At 58.6% G+C, this 23,174-nt stretch overlaps 1 protein-coding gene across 1 annotated transcript in view; it reads right to left on the reverse strand.

The window, feature by feature from the left end:
- ZNF831 (zinc finger protein 831) overlaps positions 1–23,174 on the reverse strand; it is a 77,052-nt gene that overhangs the window by 44,039 nt on the left and 9,839 nt on the right. The window contains exons 2-4 of the mRNA XM_045833133.1: positions 16,145–19,844; positions 14,533–14,660; positions 2,428–2,579 (exon numbers count right to left, since the gene is read on the reverse strand). Of these exons, the coding sequence (XP_045689089.1) occupies positions 2,428–2,579; positions 14,533–14,660; positions 16,145–19,816 (3,952 nt within the window). The 5' untranslated portion in view covers positions 19,817–19,844. The remainder of the gene's footprint in view (positions 1–2,427; positions 2,580–14,532; positions 14,661–16,144; positions 19,845–23,174) is intronic.

Raw genomic sequence — 23,174 nt, forward strand, 5'->3', positions numbered from 1 at the left:
CAGGTGTACCCTTCTCACTCAGAAACATATCTGGGGCCACTCCTGTCAGTCACAAACAGGAGGAGGTTGTAAAACCGCCGGAGCAGTGGAGTCGTCGCCCCCCACAAAGATGGGCTCAAGACAAAAGATAGAGTGCCACGCCACCTGTGAGCCTGGCCTCGGAAGGAGGGTCTTCGCCAACGTCCTTACGTGAAGGACCTCAAGATAAGACGGCCCTGGACTTGGGGCGGGCCCTAAGCCCAAGGACACGTCTCCTCAGAAAGATGGAGGGAGACTGGACCCACAGGGACACGGAGGAGAGGCCACGCGAGGCCGGAAGCCGAGGCTGGGGGCGCAGCCACAAGCCAAGGAGCGCTGGAGCCGCCAGAGGCTGGAGGAGGCAGGAAGGAGGCTCACCTTTGGAAGGAGAACTGTGAGAGAAGAGACGTGGTTGTTCTAAGCCCCCAAGCCTCCGGCGATTTCTTCAGCAGCTCCAGGAAGTTGGCCCAGTGGTACTCAAAGAGCGACAGTGGTTTCAATGGCTTCCCACACCCTCCACGGACACCAGCGCACACCAGCCACCTGGACTCAGTCTACCCTCCCCCGACTCTCCGTCTCACCCCTGACCTTTCCTCGCCACTCCCCAGTCCGGACAGCCTCAGTTCTACTCTCGCTGCATCCGAATTCCCAGGAAAAGCCCTATCTCTCCCCGCAAAAAACCTCCCCCTCCGGGTCCCTCTCTTACTTAACACTGACCTTGTCCTTCGCTAGACAACGGAGACCCCTATGACCACGTGTCCCCCCCTCATTCGGCGCTCAGCACAGGCCCATGTGTATGCTCATTACGCTCAGTAGGTAGCCACAGCCAACACCCGCCTGCTTTAGGGTCTGCAAAGCACTCGCCGCGCACGGGAGCTCACTTGACTTTGACATTGGCCATTGGGTGAGTAAGGCCTACATCGAAGCCTAGCCACACAGACAGGCCATTCCGAGGAGGAAGCCAACTGACCCACCAGTGTCATTCCATCGCGATCCAAGCCAAGGGTGCCTGTCCTCCCCCTGCACGTGTATCTGGGGCACAGCCTGTCTGTCTCTCCCCTCCTTCCTCTCTCCCTCCGGCGCACAGCTTGAGCCTCGGGACTGTAAACACGGGGGCCGGGGCAAATCCCCGGAGCAGCCTGGCTCGGCCTCTTTAAGGCGCTCGGGAGAGAGCCGCTGGGAAAACTCTGACTGTGGGTTCTACTGGGGGGCGGTGGGTGTCACCCAAACCACCCCAGCGGGCAATTCCATGGTCTGTGTCTATCTGGGAAGGAGGAGCGGGGCGGAGGGGAAGATGAGGACCACGGACAATGGAGAAAGAGCTCAGTCGGGTTGCCTGACCGTACTTCTCCCCTCCCACCCCCTCCCACCCCACCCCAGCCTCTCCTGCGCCATCTTAACGCTCCCCACTCCACAAACCCAACTCGGCTCATTCCACACGTGGCCATCCAGTTGAGCAAATGCCTACCTTCTTTCAATTCTCACGGAGAAACTAATCTTTGTCCTTAAACCTGCCAGGAAGGGCTTTGGGGGTTGGGGGCTGGGGGTTCGGAGTGGAGGGGGGAGCCTGGGAAAGTGCCGTCTGCCTGTAGGGGGCGCTGGAGCTACACAAAGGTGGAGGAGGACGTGTCCCCAGGGAGCAAACCCTCACCCATCATACAGAGCCCCGGGTCGGCCTCCCAGCCAAACAGGCAACAATCAGCCACAAAAGGACGGTGATTCAGTCACCGCTGGCCAGAGGGGTCCCCGCAGACTCTGCACAGGGGGTCTCCATTTTCCCCCCATCAGCACCCCGCAAGCAAGGCCGAGACGCGGCTCATTACCGCTGGGGAGAGGGGAGAAAGGGAGGGGCAGCTGAGGCCCAGAGAAGTTAAGCAGTTTGCGCTGGTTGCCCAGTGAGCGCAACTTAAAATAGCCCGTGTTCCAGGAAGCAGTCTCCATTAGTTCACCCTTTATTTATTTCCGAGCATGGAGAGGGGCTCTCGCCGCCTCGCAGGGAAGCAATGTTCCCTGCCGCTCACACACATAATGACCACTTACGTTTCTGCTTCATGCGGGCGCTCCAGCCCATCCGCTGACCTACTTCAGCCTCACGACGGCTCCGCGGAAAGAATCGAGCGACCTTTTCTAAAGGGGCGGGGAGGTAGAGGCACCCAGAGTGCTGACTCACGCTTCCCGGGTCCCGCCGGGAACCGGCGCCTGGGACACGGGGCCGGTGCGCGAGGATGCCCGCCCACTCCCCGTGACCGGGTCCTCAGTGAACCTCACTGGGCACTCTCACCCAGGACCCCGCGCCCTAATTTAGTGTCACGCCGACCGTCCCGCAGATGTCTCCTGCTCAACCTACACCGCTCGCAGCCCGGGGCCTTTTCATGCCCCGTCAGGACTCACATCTGAAGAGAGCGTTACCTGCCGTTTCCGAGGCAGGCTGTCCAAGGGGCCTGCGTGGGTCCGGCCCCTCGAGTGGGGGAGGGTGGCAGTCTTTTCTCAGCACCCACAGTGGCTTGCGTAGCCTCCTAGCTCTGAGCTGCACACGGCCCTGCAGGAAGCTCCCTCTGTACCTGTGGGACAGAGAAACACATGTGCAGTGACCAACCTTGGGAGCAGGCGTCCAGGAGCTCATACGCAGAAAACCCCCAAATGGTGATACTCAGACAGTCAAACCCACAGCCCTGGGGCGCCTGGGAGAATGCAGACGCTTGATCTCTAAGTGGTTCGTGAGGTCTTAGGAATGCTTCGTTCCTCTTCTCCTCATCTTTCTTTCCCCCACGACACGGGGACAGTCGGAGGACCTCAGTCGCGAGGTTGTTGTGGGCTCTAAGGGGGATTGTGTTTATGAAACGCTTCCCGTGCTGCACGGCACGTAGCCTGCGCCGGCACCACACGCTGGGCCACGCGGTCTGGCCTGCGGAATAAACGGACCCCCATAGGAATCCCCGCAATGACAGAGATGTGTGTGACCTGCATTGACCCGGATAGGGCGCTAACCACTATGAATAACCGGGCGTGTGAAATGTGGTTAGTGTGTCTGAGGAGCGGAGTTTCCCGTTTTATCTCCTCTCACTGAGTTGCAATCGCCACGCGCGGCTTGTGGCTACCCACGCAGGACAGCACAGGTCCAAGGGGTCTACTCGGAAACAATGGATCCAGACTTTCCATCTAGAGAAAACTTCCCAATCCCCGGGGCTCACCTCCAAAATGAAGGGCTCACCTCTCAGCGTGAGGGCATGGGAACCGTAGGAAAAGAAGATTCTGGAGCTTCTATTTGTAAGTATTACCATCTAGGCATCCTTATGTTGGTTGTTTTTGTGCCCAGTACATTGGTGGCATATGTGAATGAACAATTATGCGCTTATTCGTGAGTGCAGGCTCAAAACTTGTTCTTGACAGAAACGTGCAACTGGCAGACCAGCAAGCTAGTCTAGCGCCCCCATGCTGCAGGTGAAAGAACTGTGAGACGCGCGGGCCAGGTGGCCAGCGGGGAGCTAGACTGTTCATCAAGGGCTCTGAACCGAGGAGCAGAGGTTGCCGTCCGTGGGCAGCTCACTGAAAGGGCCTTTGCCCCGTTCTAGCCGCCCCGTCAAGCCACAAGGGCTCGGACCCATTATAAAGCTCGGTTCACAGGAATCTGATTCCCACAGCACCCTCCAGGACCACCTGGCTGGGGAGCGTGGCCAGGTGACCTGCTTGGCCACGTTCCCCTCTCCTTTGTCTGAGCCTCTGCCGACACCGTGCCGCAGTCCCGTGATGGCCGGGTGCTGGCAGAGTTTTAAATCCGCTCTGCAGAACGGACGCAGTGTCCTCTCGGCACCGATTTGGACGGCAGCAGCGGCGCGAAAGTGACTTTCTGTTCGTCCCTCCGGGCTCCGGGCTCGGGAGAGGTTCCCCGTGCAGGGCACGGCTGCTCCCTCGGCCCCGGGCAGGAGGCGACCTTCCCCGGGGTGCCCGCCTCGCTCTCTGAAGCAGTCCCTGCCTGTCAGCACGCCCAGATCGCGGGCCCCTGAGACCGCTCTCCGAGCCAGGGTGGGAAGCACCAGGGCTGGGGTTTGATCCTCTCGGAGCCGTGAACCGGTCGGGCCAAGAAGGACCTCCAAGTGCAGAGACAAAGGGAGGAAGGAGGGAACTCTCGCTGCCGCGGTCACCTTTGTCCCCGTGTCGGCGGGTGACTGCCACAAGTCAGCACGCGTTGAGAACGGCACGGTGTCAGCTGCAGGGAGGTTTTGCTTTTGGAAAAGGGACACACAAAGCATTCCACTCAGTGACAGCAGCTAGGAGCCTCCTGCGAGAGGCCGGGCCCTGAATTCAGATCTCGTCAGGGTGGAGTTTGGACCCTTTGCCCTTGTGGGGCGTCCAAGCGGGTCTTGGCGTTGCCTCAAAGCGGTGTTTTTCTTCGCCGAGGGTGGAGTCTGTGGCATTCCCTCCTGGGTTCCCCCATTCTCGTGCAGCCCCTCCGGAAACAGTGTGCCCGCCAGGAATGGGCAGCCAGGGTGGGGCAGGGCCTGCATGCTCACTGTCCCTGGCAGCGGTCCCCTGGGCAGCCACAGTGCCTCTCACCTCCCCCGGGGCTGCAGGCCCATGCCTGGCCACGGGGGTGCCGGCCACCGGTGACTCATGCTAGCCCCCTTCTCCGGGGAACTGCCCTCGGCAGCCGGGAACGCGGGCCCTTGGGCTCTGAGCAGGAGAGCCTCCCAACGGGGTCAGGCAGGACGGGACACCCAGCACCGCATCTCTTGGTGCTTCCCGCGCCCCGTTTCCGGCGCGCACCCTTAGCAGCTGCTCCCTCCGTACACATCCCTCCTGTGGCGATGCCCACCCCAGCCTCTGCCTCTGGGGAGCCCTACTTCAGACGGGATTCCAGCGTCTCCTCCCTCCCCCGCTCCCCTTGCAACTTCCGTTCACCTGCACGCCCCGGAGACGCCCTCCCTGCACGGGCATCCGCCTCCCCACGCTGTCGCTCCCCACGTCACGTTGGGCCACAGAGACGTCCTTTTTCTCGCGTTGTTCTTGCTCGGGGCTGTGTTTGTGAGATCCATCTAGATGACCGTGACTGTGCAGTGCCCTACTTTCAAAACAAGGACCAAACAGCGAGCTCCATGTTGGGTCCAGGTTTTAAATCCGGGGTCGGCCCAGCAGGTCCTACGGTTTTTTTTCCGTGAGAGAGCGCTTGGTTGTCTTTACCTTCACTCGAAACAATTTTGCTAGACTGTATTGTGGCAGCTGCCGTGTCAGTGTGCATTTTCAAAAAACATCAACGTCGGTGAATTTTGGTGTAGCCACTTTAATATTGAAGAGGGACGAAAATAGGCAACATGTTCAGCATATTGTTTTATTTCTAGAAAGGAAAACGCAACTGAAATGTAAAAAAAGATTTGTGCAGAGTATGGAGAAGGTGCTGGGATTGATGGAACGTGTCCACAGTGGTCTGTGGAGTTTCGCGCTGGAGATTTCTCACTGGGCGATGATGACCCATGGCTGGGTGGACCCGTTGAAGTTGACAGCGATCAAATCAAGACATTAACTGAGAACAGTCAACATTATCCCACGTAGGAGAGAACCAACATACTCAAAATATCCAAATATTAATGAAGTCATTGGTGAAAATTAAAAATGTGTCTTTTATTTTACGGGAAAAGTCATACGACCTTTTTGGCCAACCCAGTACAACTGCTACACTCAGCACACCCACCACCATCTCGGTCTCCCTCTGCGGGCCCTCTTGGAAGAGCCTACCTTATTGACAGAGGTGCAAGACCAGCACAACCTCTTGGGGTTTTTTTAAGTGTATTTCATTGATTATACTATTACAGTTGTCCCTATTTTCCTCCCCTTTCTCCCCTCTGCTCTGCATCCCTCTCCCACCAGCATGCCCCCCCTTAGTTCATGCCCGTGGGGAGTGCATGTAAGTTCTTCGGCTTCTCCATTTCCTCTACTGCTCTTACCCTCCCTCTGTCTATTTTGTACCTACCATTTATGCTTCTTATCCCCGGTACCTTTCCCCCATTCTCTCCCTCCTTCCCGCTGCTGCTAACCCTTCGTGTGATCTCCACTTCTGTGGTTTTGTTCCTGTTTCTGTTTTGCCTTGGTGTGTGCTTCCCTGGGTCCAACTTCTCTGGGACTCTCTGAGCTTCCTAGACTTCCTGGAAGTCTATTTCCTTTGCCACTTTGGAAAAGTTCTCCTTCATTATTTGTTCAAAGTAGTTTTCAACTTCTTGCTCTTCCTTTTCTTCTTCTGGCACCCCTATGATTCGGCTGTTAGAACTTTTAAAGTTGTCCCAGAAGTTCCTACGCCTCTCCTCATTTTTTGAATTCTTGTTTCTTCATTCTGTTCCAGTTGAATGTTTATTTCTTCCTTCTGTTCCAAATCGTTGATTTGAGTCCCGGATTCCTTCCCTTCACTGTTGGTTCCCTGTGCATTTTCCTTTACTTCACTTTTCATAGCCTTCACTCTTTCTTCTATTTTGTGACCATACTCAACCATTTCGGTGAGCATTCTGATTACCCATATTTTGAACTCGGCTTTTGACAGATTGAGTTTGTTTTCATTGCTTAGTTGTATTTTTGGAGTTTTGATCTGTTCTTTCACTTGGGCCATAGTTCTTCGTCTTGGCACACCTGTTACATTTTAAGGGGTAGAGCCTAAGGTATTCACCAGGGCAGGGCGACCTATCTCTCTGTGTTGTGGTGCTGTGTGCGGGGGAGGGGTCAGAGAGGGAACACTGCCGCTCGCTCAGCTCTCGGCTGGCTTTCAGTCACTTCCCCGGCTCCCCACAAGCAAACTGGGCCCTCCTGGTGCTGATCCCTGGGTGGGTGGGCTCGTGTACATTCGAGGAGCCTGTGGGTCTCTCCTGTGAGGCTGGGAGTTTCTCCTGCCACTGCAGCCCCCACAGGTTTTCACAGTCAGAGGTTCTAAGGCTTTATTCCCCTGTGCGAGAACCCTGGGCTGCGTGGTCTGTCCTGCTCCCCAGCTGTTGGTCCTGGTTCATCAGCACGTGAGTGTGGGGCCACCAGCTGCTGCCGTGGCCGCCTGGCCCTCCAGGCACTGCCTCGCCACGCGTCCTCCCCACCCCAGCTGCTTGCTCCATCCCTCCTGCCGGTCTGGATGAATGTTTCTTCTCCTCGGTTGTTGGGCTTCCATATAGTTCGATTTCCTGGCAGTCCTGGTCATTTTTTTGTTTTTGAATTTGTTGTTCTTCTTCTTTTGGTTGTGCGAGGAGGCACAGTGTATCTACCTACACCTCCATCTTCCCCCACAATCTCTTTGTTTATAGGCCTCATGGGGGAACGAGCAGAAACAACCTTCTCACACACCTCAGGTACATCAGGGACCCTGATGCTGGCCGGCCAAGGTCAAGACCTCAGGGAGCACTAGGGTTGACCAGGGTCCAATGGGAAGCTCACGGAAGGAGCAGGGTGAGACTTTTGTCCTGTATCTCCATGCTCGCCGAAAGCCACTGGCCACCATGCCTCCTCAGCCCCACGCCGCCCTCCTCCAGGAAGGGGGTGTCCCTCACACGTCCACCTGACCCCCTCGCTGTCCTCTCCTGGCCCCACAGGGAAAGCGGCACACGGAGACGTGGGGTGGAGCTGAGGCAGACCCCCCGGACCCCACCGAGCAGACCCTGGGACTGGGGCGGAAGCTGCCAGTGCCCCAGCGACGGTGACAAGGGTCTCGACCATCTGTACCGGTGGCCCTCACGTCTCTCGGCTCGCGTCCCCATCTCTCTCGGAAACTGTGCTCTCGTTACCACGAGTGTGATCTCACTGCACACGCAGGCTGTGTCATTACCATGAGTGTGATCTCACTGCACACGCAGGCTGTGTCATTACGAGTCTGATCTCACTGCACACGCAGGCTGTGTCATCACCACGAGTGTGATCTCACTGCACACGCAGGCTGTGTCATTACCACGAGTGTGATCTCACTGCACACGCAGGCTGTGTCATTACCACGAGTGTGATCTCACTGCACACGCAGGCTGTGTCATAACTCCGTGAGCAGGCACGTTCCCAGACAGAGACATGTCTGCTGTGTGAGGACAGACACTGCCTATTAGGCGAGTGACGCTCGCGGGGCCCAGGGCTCCTCCTTTCACTGTTCCCTTCGGTGACCGACGTTTGTCCGACGTTGGAAGGGTCCACAGAGAGCCTTCGCCCCATCCCCTCCTCTCCTCCCGCCGACTCTCCCCGGTCTTCTTGTCCGCTGTCCCAGCGGTGGGAAGCTTCCAAGAGCAAGTCTGCAGCTCCCTGCTCCGCACGGCGCAGCACGCAGACACAAATGAATCAACAAAATCCAATCCCACGGTCCAGCGCTCGCTCCGGGCGCGGCAGAGTCACCCTCCGCGAGCTCTCCGACCCTCCGGGCCTCTGGCCGACGTCGGGCAATTAGGCCCCCGAGTCTGAAGCCCCCACGTTTTCCCATTTCCCCTCCGAAAATGAGCCCTGCGCTCCTAACCCTCTCTGTTGACTCGTGGGCTCTCGCTCATGAAAACGGCCATTTTCGTGGCAGCGCGGTTTCTGGAGGGGACCGCAAACAGAGAGACAGATGACACCGAACGGAAGGCCCTGGGAAAAAAAACTCCAAGCATAAGCAGGGAGTTAAAACATAGCAAATAATTGAGGGGAGAAGCGATGAATCTAGGCGTCTGCTAACCTTGTGTGTCAAGGTCCAGAGAACAGATACAATAAGTGTTTTAGGCTGCGCAGGCCACCCACAATGTCTGACACATATACTTCAAATGTATGCGTCTACATATATGAGCCTACTGGCCCTTTGAAAAGCGTAAAAGCCATCCCTAGCTCCCAAGGACGCACGAACACAGGTCGGAAGCCAGATCTGACCCACGGTCCGCAGTGTCTCATACGGACAAAAACGAATCCTCCCTACGTTACAAGAGGGAACACAAGAGAAGACACTTTCGTGCTTGCGACTGTGAGTAAGGACAGGTTCCTAAGACAAGACCAGAAAGCAGTCATTATGAAGAAAAAGGTAGCTCCACTCCCCTGCATCAGAATTACCACTTCTCGGCGACAAGTGAGTCGTAAACAAGGTGAGAAACGAAGAATCGCTTTCCGACAGCGTTTGCTCTGATTGACTCGCACCACGCCCACCCGCCCCGTCCACGGCTCCAGACGCAGATGAAAGGATAAACATGTTGAAAACGTACTGAAATGGATTGGCTTCCCGATGCGAAGGTGAGGTGCATTTACAAGTCAAAAACCCAGCAAGCATGGGGAGCTAAAAAGTAAGAGAGCTTTCATTCCGAGGGCGCTGGAGGTGACTCCGGTCTTTCGAGTTCATGGTCTGCTGGGCTGCGGGGCCAGGATTCGAACCCAGACTCCATCCCAGGGGAGAGCGCGTGGAAGAGCCGACCCCCACCCCTACATACAGCTGAGGCCTCTGACAGTCACACCCTCGACGGACCGGTGAGTCAGGGATGACGCCCCCGCCCTCACCGCCTGCCGAGGGGGACATCAAAACTCCACCTTGTCACTGAGTGGAAGGGACAGAGGTCTCTTCTGTTCATCTCACAGCAATAGGACAGGATGCTCAGGGGGGTGCCATTGAAATTCACTTCCTACAGTGACACGAAGAAACCTAAATCCAAGAGTTTTATTTAAAGTCAACGACAAGAGGGTGCCCCTGGGCAACTAGCGGAAGCAAACACCTCCTCGCTGAAGAAACCCGCCCCCAGCCCAAGTCCCCGAGTGCCAGAACCCTCAGCTCCCAGCCGAACCCCGAGCACGAACCCGGGACGAGTCCCCATCCGTGAGAGAGAGTTAGTACGTGAGGCAGCGCCGGGCCTGCCAAGGCCGAGGCCTCCTGTGCTGGCCCTGGCCGGTGCAAAATAAAAAAAAGTAAGTTTTTGAAAAGATTGAAGATAAGAGTGAAGGGGAACGGAGTGGCCACGCCGAGCGCTGGCGGGCACGTGGGGGAAGCGGCCCCCCTCTCCACTGCTCCGGAGACGACGGAACACACTTCGGCCGCTCTGGAGCACGCTCTGGCGGTCTCTCAGGAACCAGTTATGCGTCTACCAAGTAACCCATCCATTCCACTCCTAGGGGCTTACCCAAGGGAATTTAAAGTGTGCGTCCATGCAGAGACATGTATAGAAAGAGTTATCATTGTTCTATTTGTAACAGCCCCAAGCACAAACAAACCAAATGTCTGCCAAACAACGCATTCAGAACCAAACTGAGACATACTGCCTTACTTAGTGGTAAAAAAGAATGAATTATCATACACACGGGAACATGGAGGAACCTCAAAATAGTCGTGTTGAGTGAAAAAAAAAAAGCCAGCCCCCAACCAAAGACACGGAGCATATAGTATATGATTCTATTTCTATAAAATTCTATTTTTTAAAAGACTTTGTTTATTTTCAGGGAGAGGGGAAGGGAGGGAGAAAGAGAGGGAGTGAAACGTCCATGTGAGGTTGCCTCTCACGCACCCCCTGCTGGGGACCTGGCCTGCAACCCAGGCATGTGCCCTGACTGGGAGTTGAACCGGTGACCCTTTGGTTCACAGGCCAACACTCAATCCACTGAGCCACACCAGCCAGGGCTCTATAAAATTCTAGAAGAAGGGCCCTGGCTGGCGTAGCTCAGTGGATTGAGCATGGGCTTCTAACCAAAGTGTCGCAGGTTCGATTCCCAGTCAGGGCACATGCCTGGGTTGCAGGCCATGGCCCCCAGCAACCGCACATTGATGTTTCTCTCTCTCTCTCTTTCTCCCTCCCTTCCCTCTCTAGAAATAAATAAATAAAACCTTTTTTAAAAATTCTAGAAGAAGGGACCAAATCTACAGTGACAGAAAGCACAGCAGCAATTACCTAGGGCTGGTAGGGTGCCAGGGTGAGCAGGGGGAGGGATCCCACAGGGACACATGGGGACTCTGGGGTGGCTGTTGGTTTCACCAGCGTGCAGATGTGTCAAAACTCATTACACTGCAAACTTTGACTACGCATCACACTAAAACTCAATAAGCCTTTTTAAAAAAATAAGTGGATTAAGAAAAAGAGTAAAATGTTAATGATGGATCTGAACAAAGTGTCTAGATTATAGCCCAGAGAGACACAGGGTTTGAAAGAGGAGGCTAGGGGCCGTGGAAGGCCGAGGGCATCCACGGAGCGTGAGTCCAGGGTTCCGGACAGAGAGGGCAGAGAGCGGGCCAGAGGCGGCGTTTGCAGAGCGACCCCTGGGGCTTCCTGGGTAGACGTCAAGCCACAGGTGAGGAAAGCCGGTGGCCCCTTCACGAAGCGAACAAACGTAGCCCACACCTCTAGACGTCAAAGTAGAAGTGCGGAGCACCGAAGACTGCACGGGGATCTCAAAAGCAGCCAGAGACAGAGGACCTTCCCGGGGCGGGCGCGGAGACCCGGAGCTGGCTTCTCCTGCGCACAGCAGGGGGCGGAAGGGCAGCGCCGTCCTGGGTTCCAAGCGGGGGTGGGGGGGGAGGCGGAGGGGGGGAGTTCTTCCGCCGGCCACGTGGGAAGAACGAAGGCCCGAGAGGTCCGCCTTGGGCAGAGAGGAGTGGACGGGCTCACGCGGACAAGCAAGAGGCTTGGGGAAAATGCGCGCAGTACCTATAACGGGCCAAGAATACAGACAAATCTAGAATGTGTGTGAGATCCTACACATTCCGGATGGGCGAAACCGTTTAACGCCTGCTAACAACAGACACTTCCGAGAATGTGGGCGCGGGGCCGCCCAGGAGATGCCCGCGGACGCAGCCACTGCGCCCAGGACCTCGTGATAACCTGTCGCATTGAAGACACGATTATCTTGTAATCTCACGACTCCCCTTTTAGGTATATTTCTCAGAACACCTCTTGCCCTGTGCCCAAGGAGGCACATGTACACATGCTCATTACAGAGTAAGCACGCAAATTCTGGAAAAAAATTAAGTGCCTATTCATTAGGGAATAAAAATGCGTATAGGGAGTATAAAATGCGTTATACTCCTGGGGTGGGACACTCTGCAGCGATGAAGGTAATGAACTTGGTCTGTCTGGAACAGCATGGCCAGGTCTTCAGAAACACAACCTTGAGTTTAAAAGTCAACCTGGAGGACAATCAATTTAGTATGCTACCTACATACATATTTGAAAGACAGAAATCAATGTTATTTTATATTATTAGTGGATACCTTGATTTGCAAAGTATGCAAACATGGATTGAAACAATTAGTGCCAAATACATAAAACTACACAATTATCTTTTGTGTTTTATTTATTTTATCTTCCATAATAGGTAAAGTAACAGTTTATGTGTTTTATTTTCTAAAGGCTCAGAAGCAAATTATGACAAAATGTTAATATTGGTTAATTATAGATTGTTACCCAGGATCTGTTCTATAGTTTCTAAGCTTTCCTGTATTTCTTATTTTTTATTTTTCAAAACAGGAGAAAAAGAGAACAGATGCTCCGACACACAAATCTTACTCTTCTCTGTGAGCCTAGGCAGGGAGGCCCGCCCCACGGTGTTTTACGTTCTGCAGGACGTGAAGGCAGCTGAAGTGCCGTGGGGAAGTGAACTGAAAAGAACAGGCTTCTAGCCCTGGCTGGCGTAGCTCAGTGGATTGAGCACAGGCTGCGAACCAAAGTGTCGCAGGTTCAATTCCCAGTCAGGGCACATGCGTGGGTTGCAGGCCATGGCCCCCAGCAACCTCACATTGATGTTTCTCTCTCTCTCTCTCTCCCTTCCCTCTCTAAAAATAAATAAATAAAATCTTAAAAATAAAAGAATAGGCTTCTTTCTTGAGGAGAGAACACGCAGGCCGATAGATGACAGAGATGTGTGTATACATATGTGAGTGGGTAGATGGGTATGTAAAGTGAGACGTACAGGCATGTACACGATCATGGGTATGTAGGTGGGAGGGTGTGTGGATGGATGGATGGATGGATGGATGGATTGGTAGATTGGTGGATGGATGGGTGAGTGGATGCATGGATGGGTGGATGAGGAGTGGATGGATGGATGGATGGATGGATTGGTAGATTGGTGGGTGGATGGGTGGGAGGGTGGATGGGGTGATGGGCAAGGAGAATGGTGCCCAGACCCCAATCCCCAGCACCTGTGAATGGGTTACTTTCCATGGCAGAAAAGACTTTGCAGATGTGATGAGTACAGCAGGACGGTGAGATTATTGGGGTGAACCCAATTTACCACCAGAGTCCTCACAAAGGGAAGAAGCAGCATAAGATGGTGTCGGAGAGACAAGGGGTGTTAGAAAGGACAGGATGGGGCCTGAAGCAGAGCAGAGCGTCACTCCCAGAAACCTCCGGGCGAGTCTCGCGCCCACCGCAGGCTGGGGACCCCCAGGGCAAGCCTCTGTGTAGCATGTGGGCACCGGAGTAAGGCCTGTGGACTCAAGTCCGGGTCCCTGGGGAATCACATGACCTCTGTGTCTCCGTTTCCTCTCGAGAAGAGCGGGGAGTCACGGCACAGCACCCAGCACAGAGCAGCCCTCAGAGCCGGCCGCTGTGGGTGCCTGGTCCTGGAGGAGCAGGGCCTCGGGAGAGGGTGCCACCCCCAGCCGCGGAGGGCTGGGCGGCCGTGGGGAAGAATGGGAATTTGCGTTGCCTCCTGAAGAATGCCTGGGCCCTGGATCGAACAGCGATGGCAGTTTGGCGGTGGGGGCGGAGGCTGAGCATTCCGGGACTGGAAGGTTGCTGGGGGCAGCCGGGGGATGCAGTGGGAAGGCTGGGGGTCTCAGGGTTGTGGGGTCCGAGTCCCATCAGAGAATGGGAGAGGGCCAGCCAGATGGCACCGAGTCACCCCGAGTGGGAGAGGGGGAGACTGGGGGGAGACGGAGACGGAAAGTTTCACGGGGGAGGGCAGGAGCCAGCAAGACCTGGACCGAGTTTGCTTTCTAACTTGCACACTGTGGGCAGCCCGACGGCTTACGAGCAAAGGAGCAAGACAATCAAATAACGAAATTAAAATCCGCTTGTCCCCTGCATCTGTTGCCAGTGTATCATGAACATGCGCACATCCCAGAGAAAAGTCCGGAAGGGCACACACCTAAACGTGTGATTAACGCTGATTATCTCGGGCGGCGAGATTACTCGGGTGTTTTATTGTCTTCTCGCTGCTCATCTGTACTTCCTAATTTTTCTGCAAAGGACATGCATCGCTTGCATAATTTAAAAAGCAATAAAAGCTGTAAATAATTAACACGTTCTCTCTTCAAGACTTAAACGGGATAGATGTGTTTTCAACTCAGTTATTTCAAACGCTCGCCAGGTTCCTGGCCTTGGGAAGGCACCATTGAAAACCGCCCAGCCCGCAGGGCTGTCTGTCTGTGCGGGCTGGACAGACTGGGGGCCAACGGAGCCCTTCCCCCGTGGAGCTCCAGACGGCCCTGGTTCCTAAACGGGAACTCTCTCTGGAGTACAGAGAAGCCCCTGGAATCCCTCGGGAGTCCTTCCGGGGGCGTTAGGGACACGGCGGCCTGCAGTGGCCAACACGACAGGCACGTGGGCACACGCCAGTGGTGGCCAAAGGCCCTACCTTCTCAGGGTTTTCCGCTTGCTGCTCGCGCGGCACAGCTTCGCCCTCCCCCAGGGCGGTCCTCTCTTCCACGCTGGCTCAGCCCCCGGGTCCCGGGACGTCAGCCCTGGGGCTGTCGGGCAGGAGAGCTGAAAATACCAGGCAGGTTGGCATCGTTTTGTTCATAGCCCTCACGGTGGGGAAACACAGAAGGGTTCTCTCTCTGCAGGCAGGATGCCTGTCTGGGGAAATCAAGGCACGGAGATGCTGCATCGCCAAAGGTTCCTGGGAGGAACCTTCTGGAACCCTGCCTAGGCTAGGTGCACAGGGGAAAACCCAGATGTCTGGCACGAACGGAAGGCCCAGGGAACACCAGGGCCAGCTCTCCCCCTCCTCCGACCCTCCCTCTGCCGGGCCCCCACCCCCGCCCACACCTCAGCGCCTTTTGGAGGACAGGGGGGCCAACCCGGGCCCTGCAACCCTCTCTTGGCCCGGGGGCTTCTGTGTTCCTGTGTTTTGCCGTGTATAACGCACACCCAGGTTTTTGGCCGAAACTTTCAGGAAAAATAATCTTTCCTTTTAATTTTGTAATTCAATATTTTATTCATGTAGTCATTCATTTTTTTTTCTTTTTTTTTCATTCATTTATATTTCCAAACAAAACTGACTGTAGTATTCCAGGGTATTGTTTTGCATACTGATGTCATTATGGTTTTCTAGAGTTACACTTTTAGCGCATAAGCATAAATGAAAGAATTAAAAACATTTATATGGATATGGAATTAGTACGGCCCATGTATAATGTGCATCCTTATTTTTCCCTTAAAAATTTGGGCAAAAAAAATGTGCATTATGCTCAGCAAACTACAGCGACCCACCCACCTCGGGGAGGCGCTGCAGCTCCCTCAGGCTCCGCCCTCCTGGGAGAACGGCCCGCCCCGCCCTGGTCCCGGGCAGCGAATTAGCACAGAGGTTCCCGGACCCTCCCCTGTGGCCTGGGTCTGAGACACCCCAGAGAAGGGCAGTGCCCCCCACCCCCAACTACAAAATCTAGGTGAATGGACCCATTCTCAAGACGGGACTGTACACTTAGGGTTCAAGCACCAAGTGGGAACTTTCTAGGCCCCCAGTTCCTTTCCCGTTCGGTCACTGGCCCCAGGAAACTTCGGGGTATGCTGCGTCTGCCCATGGGAGTTATTTCTCCAGGATCCCCGGTACGATAACTCCCCCCTTTAAGAGCTGCTTCTGTTTGTCTGTCTGTTTTACCTGGACTCTGTCTCTCAGTAAGCGTTTCTGCTTTATAATCAGTCTTACATGATCCAAAGAGCTCTCCTGAGCAGCATTTTATTTCACTTTTTGCCTCTGTTACCAGGAAGCTCAGAGTTAAATTTTACGTCTAATAAGGAAAAATACCTCATCCAGAGTCTGGGGTACAGTAGTTCTTTCCCTCAACATTTATTTTTCCACGATTTTCTTTATTGTGCGTTTCTGGCCTTCCTTCTCCCCTGCCCCGTCCACAGAAGCCCCTACTCCCCTCAGGGAGCGTGTGCTAACCAGCGCAGAGGCCACAGGGGCGGCTCCACCCGCTGAGCACGCTCCCTCAGCCCGGGGCCCTGGGGCCAAGATGTGTTACCTTCCACGGCCGCGTCTCCCCTCCTGCCAGGCCGCTCCTGGTCCAGCGTCCCCACGCGGCCTTGCTCGCCGGCCGGGTGTCCGCGCCCTGGGCCAGGGGGCCCCTGCCAGGGCGGTGCGGCGCCCAGCACTCGGACACGGCCTTCTCCTTCCGCTCCGCGGGCAGAGGCCGGCTGCGGCTCAGGCAGCACCAGGTGAGCTGGGGCCCGGCCTTCAGCGAAGGGAAGGGGCCCTGGGGCCCGCAGTCCCCGGGGCCATCTGCGTGGGTGCCTGGGGGCAAGAGGGCGGACGGGAGGACAGAGCTGGGCCGCAGGCAGCAGTAGGAGGGGTGTCCTGCTGGGGGCCCTGGCGGAGGGTCCTCTGGGACATTCTCGGGAGGCTCTGCCGCGTCCCTGTCGCGTGGCCAGGGGTCCAGGGTGCTTGTGCAGGGCCGGGCCCCGGCCCCGGAGCCGCGGGAGCAGAGGCGCCCCGGGGTGTGGGTCTCGCTCCTCCCGGAGTCACAGGCCCAGGTGGGCAGGACGGAGGCTGCCTCCTTGAGGGCCCCAGCGCTCGAGCTGGGGGGCTCCGCAGCTTGCGGGGTGCCAGTGGCGTCCACGCCTCCTTCCTCTTCTCCCGGCACCCCCTTTCTCCAGCCCCACAGCCTGGGCCGGCCGGGATCCTCCTCCGAGCCATGTGCTCCACCCGGGGCCAGGCCTGCGGCTGGGTGGGGGGGCAGCAGGGTCCCCGGCTCCGAGCCACCAGGCGACGCTAGGTCCTCGGGCCCCCCGCTTCTGCAGGGAGGCCCCCGGGCACCAGGCAGGGGTGACAGGCTCTCGCCCTGAGGTATCCTGAGGAGGTACTTGGGGGGAAACGTGGTTTCTGTCCGGGCTGCTGGGGTGTCAGGAGCCTGAGGTTGGGGTGCCAGTGGCAATGGGCCCCCCGGGACTGTGGCTTCAGGACCAAGCCCAGGCTCCTCGTCCCTCGGCCCGGGCCTCGGGGCCACCGAGGAAGCAGAGAAAGATGAGCCGCAGGCCTCCGAGGCCCGGGCCCCGCCGCTCGCAGCACACTCTGACCCTCTGTGCCGCTCTCCGGGCTTGTCCCCAGGGTCGCTGTCCCGCTTCCAGGGTGGCGGGGGGTCGGCCTGTCCAGGGGGCCCGGGGGTCTGGCCTCCTGCCCCCAGAGTCCCCAGGTGCTCTGCGCGGCTCGGCCCCTCCACCCTCAGCTTCTTCCTCTCCGAGGGCAGCTGGGGCTCCCCAGGCCGGGGCTCCCCGGGGCTACTGCCCGGCGGCCTCGGGAGGAGGAGGGCCCGCTGACCAGGGTCTTCCGTGTCCCCACCGCCCTGGGCCCCTCCTTCCAGTGCGGGGTCTGGCAGAGCCAGCCCAGGAGCCTCTAGGGCCCCACCTTTGAGGGAGCCAGGTGCTGGGAGCCGCGGACACCCCAGCTCCAGCCTCCCACGTGGAAGAAGGACAGGGTTCTTGCCGCCCGGACACAGGGGCTCTCTGTGGCTGCAGGCGGGGGGCGACACGGACCTGCTGTCCCCGGGCCTCTCGCTGCCTCCTGCGCGGGCCGCCGTCTCCCGCTGCCAGGGGGACTCGGTCACCAAGAAGCCTTCTGTGGCTGGTGGACTTTCCAAAGGCCCTGGCTGGGCCCCCGCAGAGGGGTCCCCACGGACAGGGGTCCTGCTGTCCCGGGACAGGGCTGCACCCTCGCCCCCCGCGGCCCCCTCCCGCGGAGGGAGGTCTTGCTCCGCCCCACAGCCCCCCCTCCCCTCCCGCGCCCTCCGGCCCGCCGGGCGGCCGGCCCTCATCTTCTGGTAGAGTCGCTGGAAGGTCTCGCGCCCGTACACCTGCCACTTCTCCTGGGAGAACCTCTGCGGCCTCCTCTGGCCGCGCTTCCTGCCGGCGCCTCGGCCCTTGCCGGCCGCCCCGGCGTCCCCTGCCCCCACCCTCCTTCCGTCCGCGTCCTCTGCCGGGGCCACGGTGTCTCTAGTGGGGGGCCCCGGCAGGTCCTCCACCGCAGCCTGCCTCACCAAGGCCCGGGGGTGACCGCTGGGGACATCCGCCAGCCGGGCAGGGGTGGGCCTGGGGCTCAGGGGCTTCTGCCCCCGGGGACCGGCGTCCTGGGGGTCCGGCGGCTCCTGCCACGTCCGGGTGCCCTCGACGAAGGGCAGCGAGTTGCTCCTGGTGACGGGGACGCACTCCACGGTGGTGGAGAACTGGGTGGGCACGGAGTGGAAGAAGAGGGGCCGCGCCTTGTCCAGGGCCGTGCAGGTGGAGCGGGCGGGCCCCAGGGTGCCGGGCCGCCCGCGGCCGGGCCCCGGGGCCCGGATCTCGAAGTGGAAGGAGTCCTTGTAGGTGTAGGGCACGGGGAGGTCGATGCTGCCCTGCTTGGACAGGACGGTCTTGCGGGGCCGCACATGGTCCAGCTGCGGGTCGTCCACCACGGCCTGGTTGTGCGAGATGAGGCGGGCGATGCGCTCCTCCAGCCGCCGCTTCTCCAGCTCCAGGCTGGGCCCCCGGCCGCCCCGCTCGGCCCTGGCCGCCCCCGGCCCCGGGGTGCCCTCGCCCTCAGACTCGGCGCTGTGCTCCGACAGGCTGCGCAGGGGGCTGCAGGGGGGCGGCGGCTGCTCCACGCTGTCGGAGCGGGACAGGTAGCCCGAGTCCGTGCTCTCGCACTTCCTCAGCCGGCCCTCCGAGGCCTTGGCGTCCCCCGGCTTCTCCGAGGACAAGGCCGGCGCCTGCGGCTGCGCCAGGGAGCAGGCCCTGCCGGCCGGCGGGCACCTCTGCTCCGGCAGCGGGCGCCTGGGCTGGGAGCCGGCCGCGGGGAGCCCAGCGGACGCCGCGCGGGCCTCTCCGTCTGCAGGCGTGGGCCCTGGGCCGCACCCTGATTCCAGTTTCAGATCCAGGTTCTCGGCGACCGGGGGCAGATGCGTCGTCGGGGGCGCCGGGCAGGGCCCAGCACCCTGGGCCCCCGGAGAGAGGGGCCTCTCTGGTGGGGCCCCAACGGCGCCCCCCTGGCTCCAGCTGTCCCCCTTGCCGGCCTTGTCCCCCTCCTCCAGGGGGCCGCCCCCAGCGCCTTCGGACTCTGAGGACAGCCGGGCGTTGTTGAAGTGTGTCTGGGTGCGTCTGTGCTTGTACAGGTTGCTCTGGGTCTTAAAGGCGATACCGCAGGTGGAGCAGGGGAAAGGCCTCTCCCCCGTGTGGGACCGGATGTGCTTCTCCAGGACACTGGGTTTCAGGCAGTCCCGGCCACAGTGCGGGCACAGGTACTTGCCGGCGTGGCGCGCCTTCCCGGGACCACCCGGCGCGGGCCCTGGGCACGGGGACAGGACAGGAAGGGCGCCCACGATGTTCACAGTGAGTGTCGGGGTCGCTGGCTTCCCGACGGGGGCGGGGCCGGGCCCCTCCGGCTGCAGCAGGGGGCTGAGGAGGAAGGGCAGGCCGCCACCCTCCAGGCCGCCCGTCACCAGGGGCGCCCGCGGCTGGAGGCCCCCCGGAGGCACGGTGTGGTACAGCGGGATGGGCAGCGCCTTCAGGAACACGGTGGGGGCCAGCCCCTGCTCCGGCGGCAGGAGGACGGGGCCCAGGGCCAGGTGGGGCGAGGCCTGCCCGCCTGGGGCCCCTGGGGGTCCGGGAGCCGGAGCTGGCTGGTCCCTGGCAGGCGAGGCAGGGCAGGTGAGCTCGGGCACCTCCATCCCGCGTCATCTGGGGGACCCTGGGGACCTGTGGGCAAAACCAAAGGTCAGCGTGGGCACCTCTCTTCCCATCTCACAGCACACTCTCCCTGCCTCCTGCCAGGCGTCCGTCACCCCGGGGGAGCCTGGCAACAACCCCCCAGAAGGGTGCTCGGACCCCCATGTCAGGAGAGTGGAAGGGACCCGTGGCGCGGCTGACGCGTGGCTGGGCGGAGCTCTCATCCAGGGCGGGAATCCCGCCTCTGAGTTGACGCTCCCGAAAGGAACTCTGGATTCCTGCCCTCGACGGGGGGCGGGGCACGGCATGCTGGTCCCTGTGAAAGGGGCGGAGCACCTCCCGAAGCCCCGCCCCCCAGGCAGCTCTGAGCCTCGGCCCTCGCTGTTGCTGGGGGCAACCAGGAAGACACCGAACCCGAGGGCGAGCTCAGAGGACGCAGCCTGAGAAAATACGGTGCCCGCGGTGGAGTCTGAGTCCCAGAGAAAGGGCGCACGGTCCCTCGGGGCACGGCCCAGACCGTGCACGTGCCACCCGCGCGGCCACCAGGCCTTCCGCACTGTCTGCCTGGAGTCCCAACGGCCCTGGGCATCCCTTGTGTTACCTGGGCCCCCCACCCGGGAGAAGGAGCACTTCCTCCACCTCGGGACCGGGCTTGGGTCTCCGCTCCAGGGTGCCGCTTTCCGGGCCGCTCTGGATCCAGCTGGGACACAACTGGTTCCCGGTCGGCCAGGGGCGCAGCGTGGGCCCAAGGGTGGGCCAGGGAGCCAGAGAACCCCAGCCACTCTCTCCAAACCGCGGGAGGGAGCGCCAGGTGCCACACAGGACTGGGGGTCTCCAGGGCTTTCTTCCTCAGGCAGCCCCCCCCCCACTCCAGAGCTCTATAAGCACACCCCAGCCACCCCCCAGCCCCACCACTCACAAAAAAAAATCCAAATTCCAGCCTTCAGCAGCCAGGTGGCCCCAGCAGGGGAGGGGGAGGGGCAGGGGAGGGCAGGCTGGAGCCAGTTCACACCAGCTCACACCGGCTCACACCAGCTCTCGAGAGCTGATTCCCGGTTACATTTCCAGGAATCCTGCAAGCCCATTGTTAAACATGGCCACAATTAAAGGCTGAATGATCTAATCTTACATTTAAATAACTTCTCTTAAAAGGTCCCACAACCAGATATTACGTGCAAGAGAATAACATGAAACCCCTACCTCACACCTTGTGCAAAAAACTCAAAACTGATGTCAGAGCTAAAACTACCAGACTCTTAGAAGAACATGCAGAAGTAAACATTCCTGGCTTTGGAGTTTATGCAATAAATTCTTAGATACGACACTGAAAAAAAATAGCAATTTAAAAAAAAAAAGATAAATTAGACCTCTTCAAAATTAAAAACCTTCGTGCATTAAAAAAAGGACACATCAAGAAAATGAAAAGAAAATCCAAAGAATGAGTGAAAAACGCTTGTGAGTCATACATCTGACATATCCACAATGTATGGAGAACTCACAACTCAATAGCGAAAAGGCAGACAAGTCCATGTAGAGCTGGGCAGCAGACTTGACCAGACAGTTCCCCAAAGACACCCAAAGGGACACACGTACAGACGTTCAGCATCATTCGCCGTTAGAAACATGTAACTGCAGACTCATACGAAGAGGTGTGCCTTTAGACCAGCTGGCGCGGCCGTGGTCGCAGTAATAATAAACTGGGGTTAACAAGTGCCGTGAGGATGTGAGCCTGGGACCTGTACACGCCTCCAGCGGGGGTGTGGCGTCGCGCAGCCACACGAAAAACAGGCTGGCAGCTCCTCAGAAAGCTCAGCACAGGCTTACCACGTGACCCAGCAACCCCACGTCCAGGGATATACCCAAAAGAACGGAAAACGGGTATCCGAATAAAAACGTGCACACAAGTGTTTACACCGGCATCCTTCAAAATAACCCGGCGGGGGACCACCCAAGTGCCCAACAAGTGCTGAGGAATACGTTTTGGGTGGTCCAGGATTTCCGACAAAAAGCGGCGGAGTGGATCAGCGTTCTTCGGAGGGACATTCAGCGGAGTTCTCGAAGATTCCGGGGCAGTTCGCGCCTGTGGGGACTCCCCCCGTGCACCCACCCAAAGGTTCATGGAGCACTGCCCGGGGGTAGGCGCCGTGTCGTCTGTGTTAGGTGTCGGTCTCCCGGAGGGTGCCCCCGTGACAAAGGTTATAGAGCTTATATTCGAGTTGGGGAGACAGAAAAGAACAAGTTTTATGAATAAATGACATCACGTGTCAGAGAGCGGCGCTATGCAGCAAAGAGACCTTGGTAAGGAAGGATCGGAGTGTGGGGTTGGTGTCGGGGGTGGGGCCCCGGCGGGGAGGGAGGGTTGCCATGGTAAACGGGACGGGTCAGGAGAGCCTCACTGAGAGGTGAGGTCAGAATGGACACCGGAGGCCGTGGTGGGGTGAGCCATGCAGGGACGGGGGGCAGAGAGTGTGGGGCGCAGGAACAGCGGGGGCGCGCCTGGTGCGCCGGGACGAGGCGCACTGCACGGAGAGGGGGCGCCTTCGCCACCGCCAGCTGCGCAGCAGTCTGCCGTGGGTCTTTCTGGGAACACCTTTGCTTCGCCTCAGCCTTTGCTCTGTTACCTACAAGATGGGTGGGCGCCGGTGGTCTGGGCACCAAAAGACCTGAGATTGTGGGCCCAGAGGCACCCCTATTAGCTCCGTGACAAATAGGGGGCTGGCCTCGGTTTCTCGGGGACTCCCGCTGACCCCCACGGCAGACGGAGGAAGCGCGGCGTCCAGCACTGCTGTTGGCTGACGGGCAAGCCCAACACGAAGGTGGGAACGGTCGGTGACCCAGGACCACCCCCTTCCCCAGGGACACGGCTTTGAAGGTGACCTTCGCTCGCCGCGCTGCATCCCAAGAGCACCTCTTCCTGCCCTCGGCCTGGCCACGCAGGGGGTTCCCCGTGACCCCTCAGAATGCAGGACTCAGGAAACACCACCGCACACGACACCGCCATCCACGGCCACCCAGCACGCTCCACACGGATGTGTCTGTGTGTGGTGTGAAATCACATAATTCGGAATATTGTGCTCGCGATGGTTATTGTTTTGTGTAATTATATTAATTAGCCAGGAAAATAGCAGACAGATGCGAGGCTGAATTCAAGGCGGGGCGGGCAAGGGGACTCGGCAGATCCCCAGGGTGAACCCTATGCATCAAACCATCCGCTTGGGAAACACCCGTGTGCGCACGCCAGATGCACGCACCGACACGCGACGGTGGTGGGGCGAGGCTGAGGGCTTTACTCCTACAAGGCATGGGTGCTGTTTTGGTCTCTTTGGTTTTTATTATTTTTAAATTTATTTCTCAGTGACC

This window comes from Phyllostomus hastatus, unplaced genomic scaffold (assembly GCF_019186645.2).
Source record: "Phyllostomus hastatus isolate PE091 unplaced genomic scaffold, TTU_PhHast_1.1 phas_contig_17, whole genome shotgun sequence".
Lineage (NCBI taxonomy): Eukaryota > Metazoa > Chordata > Mammalia > Chiroptera > Phyllostomidae > Phyllostomus > Phyllostomus hastatus.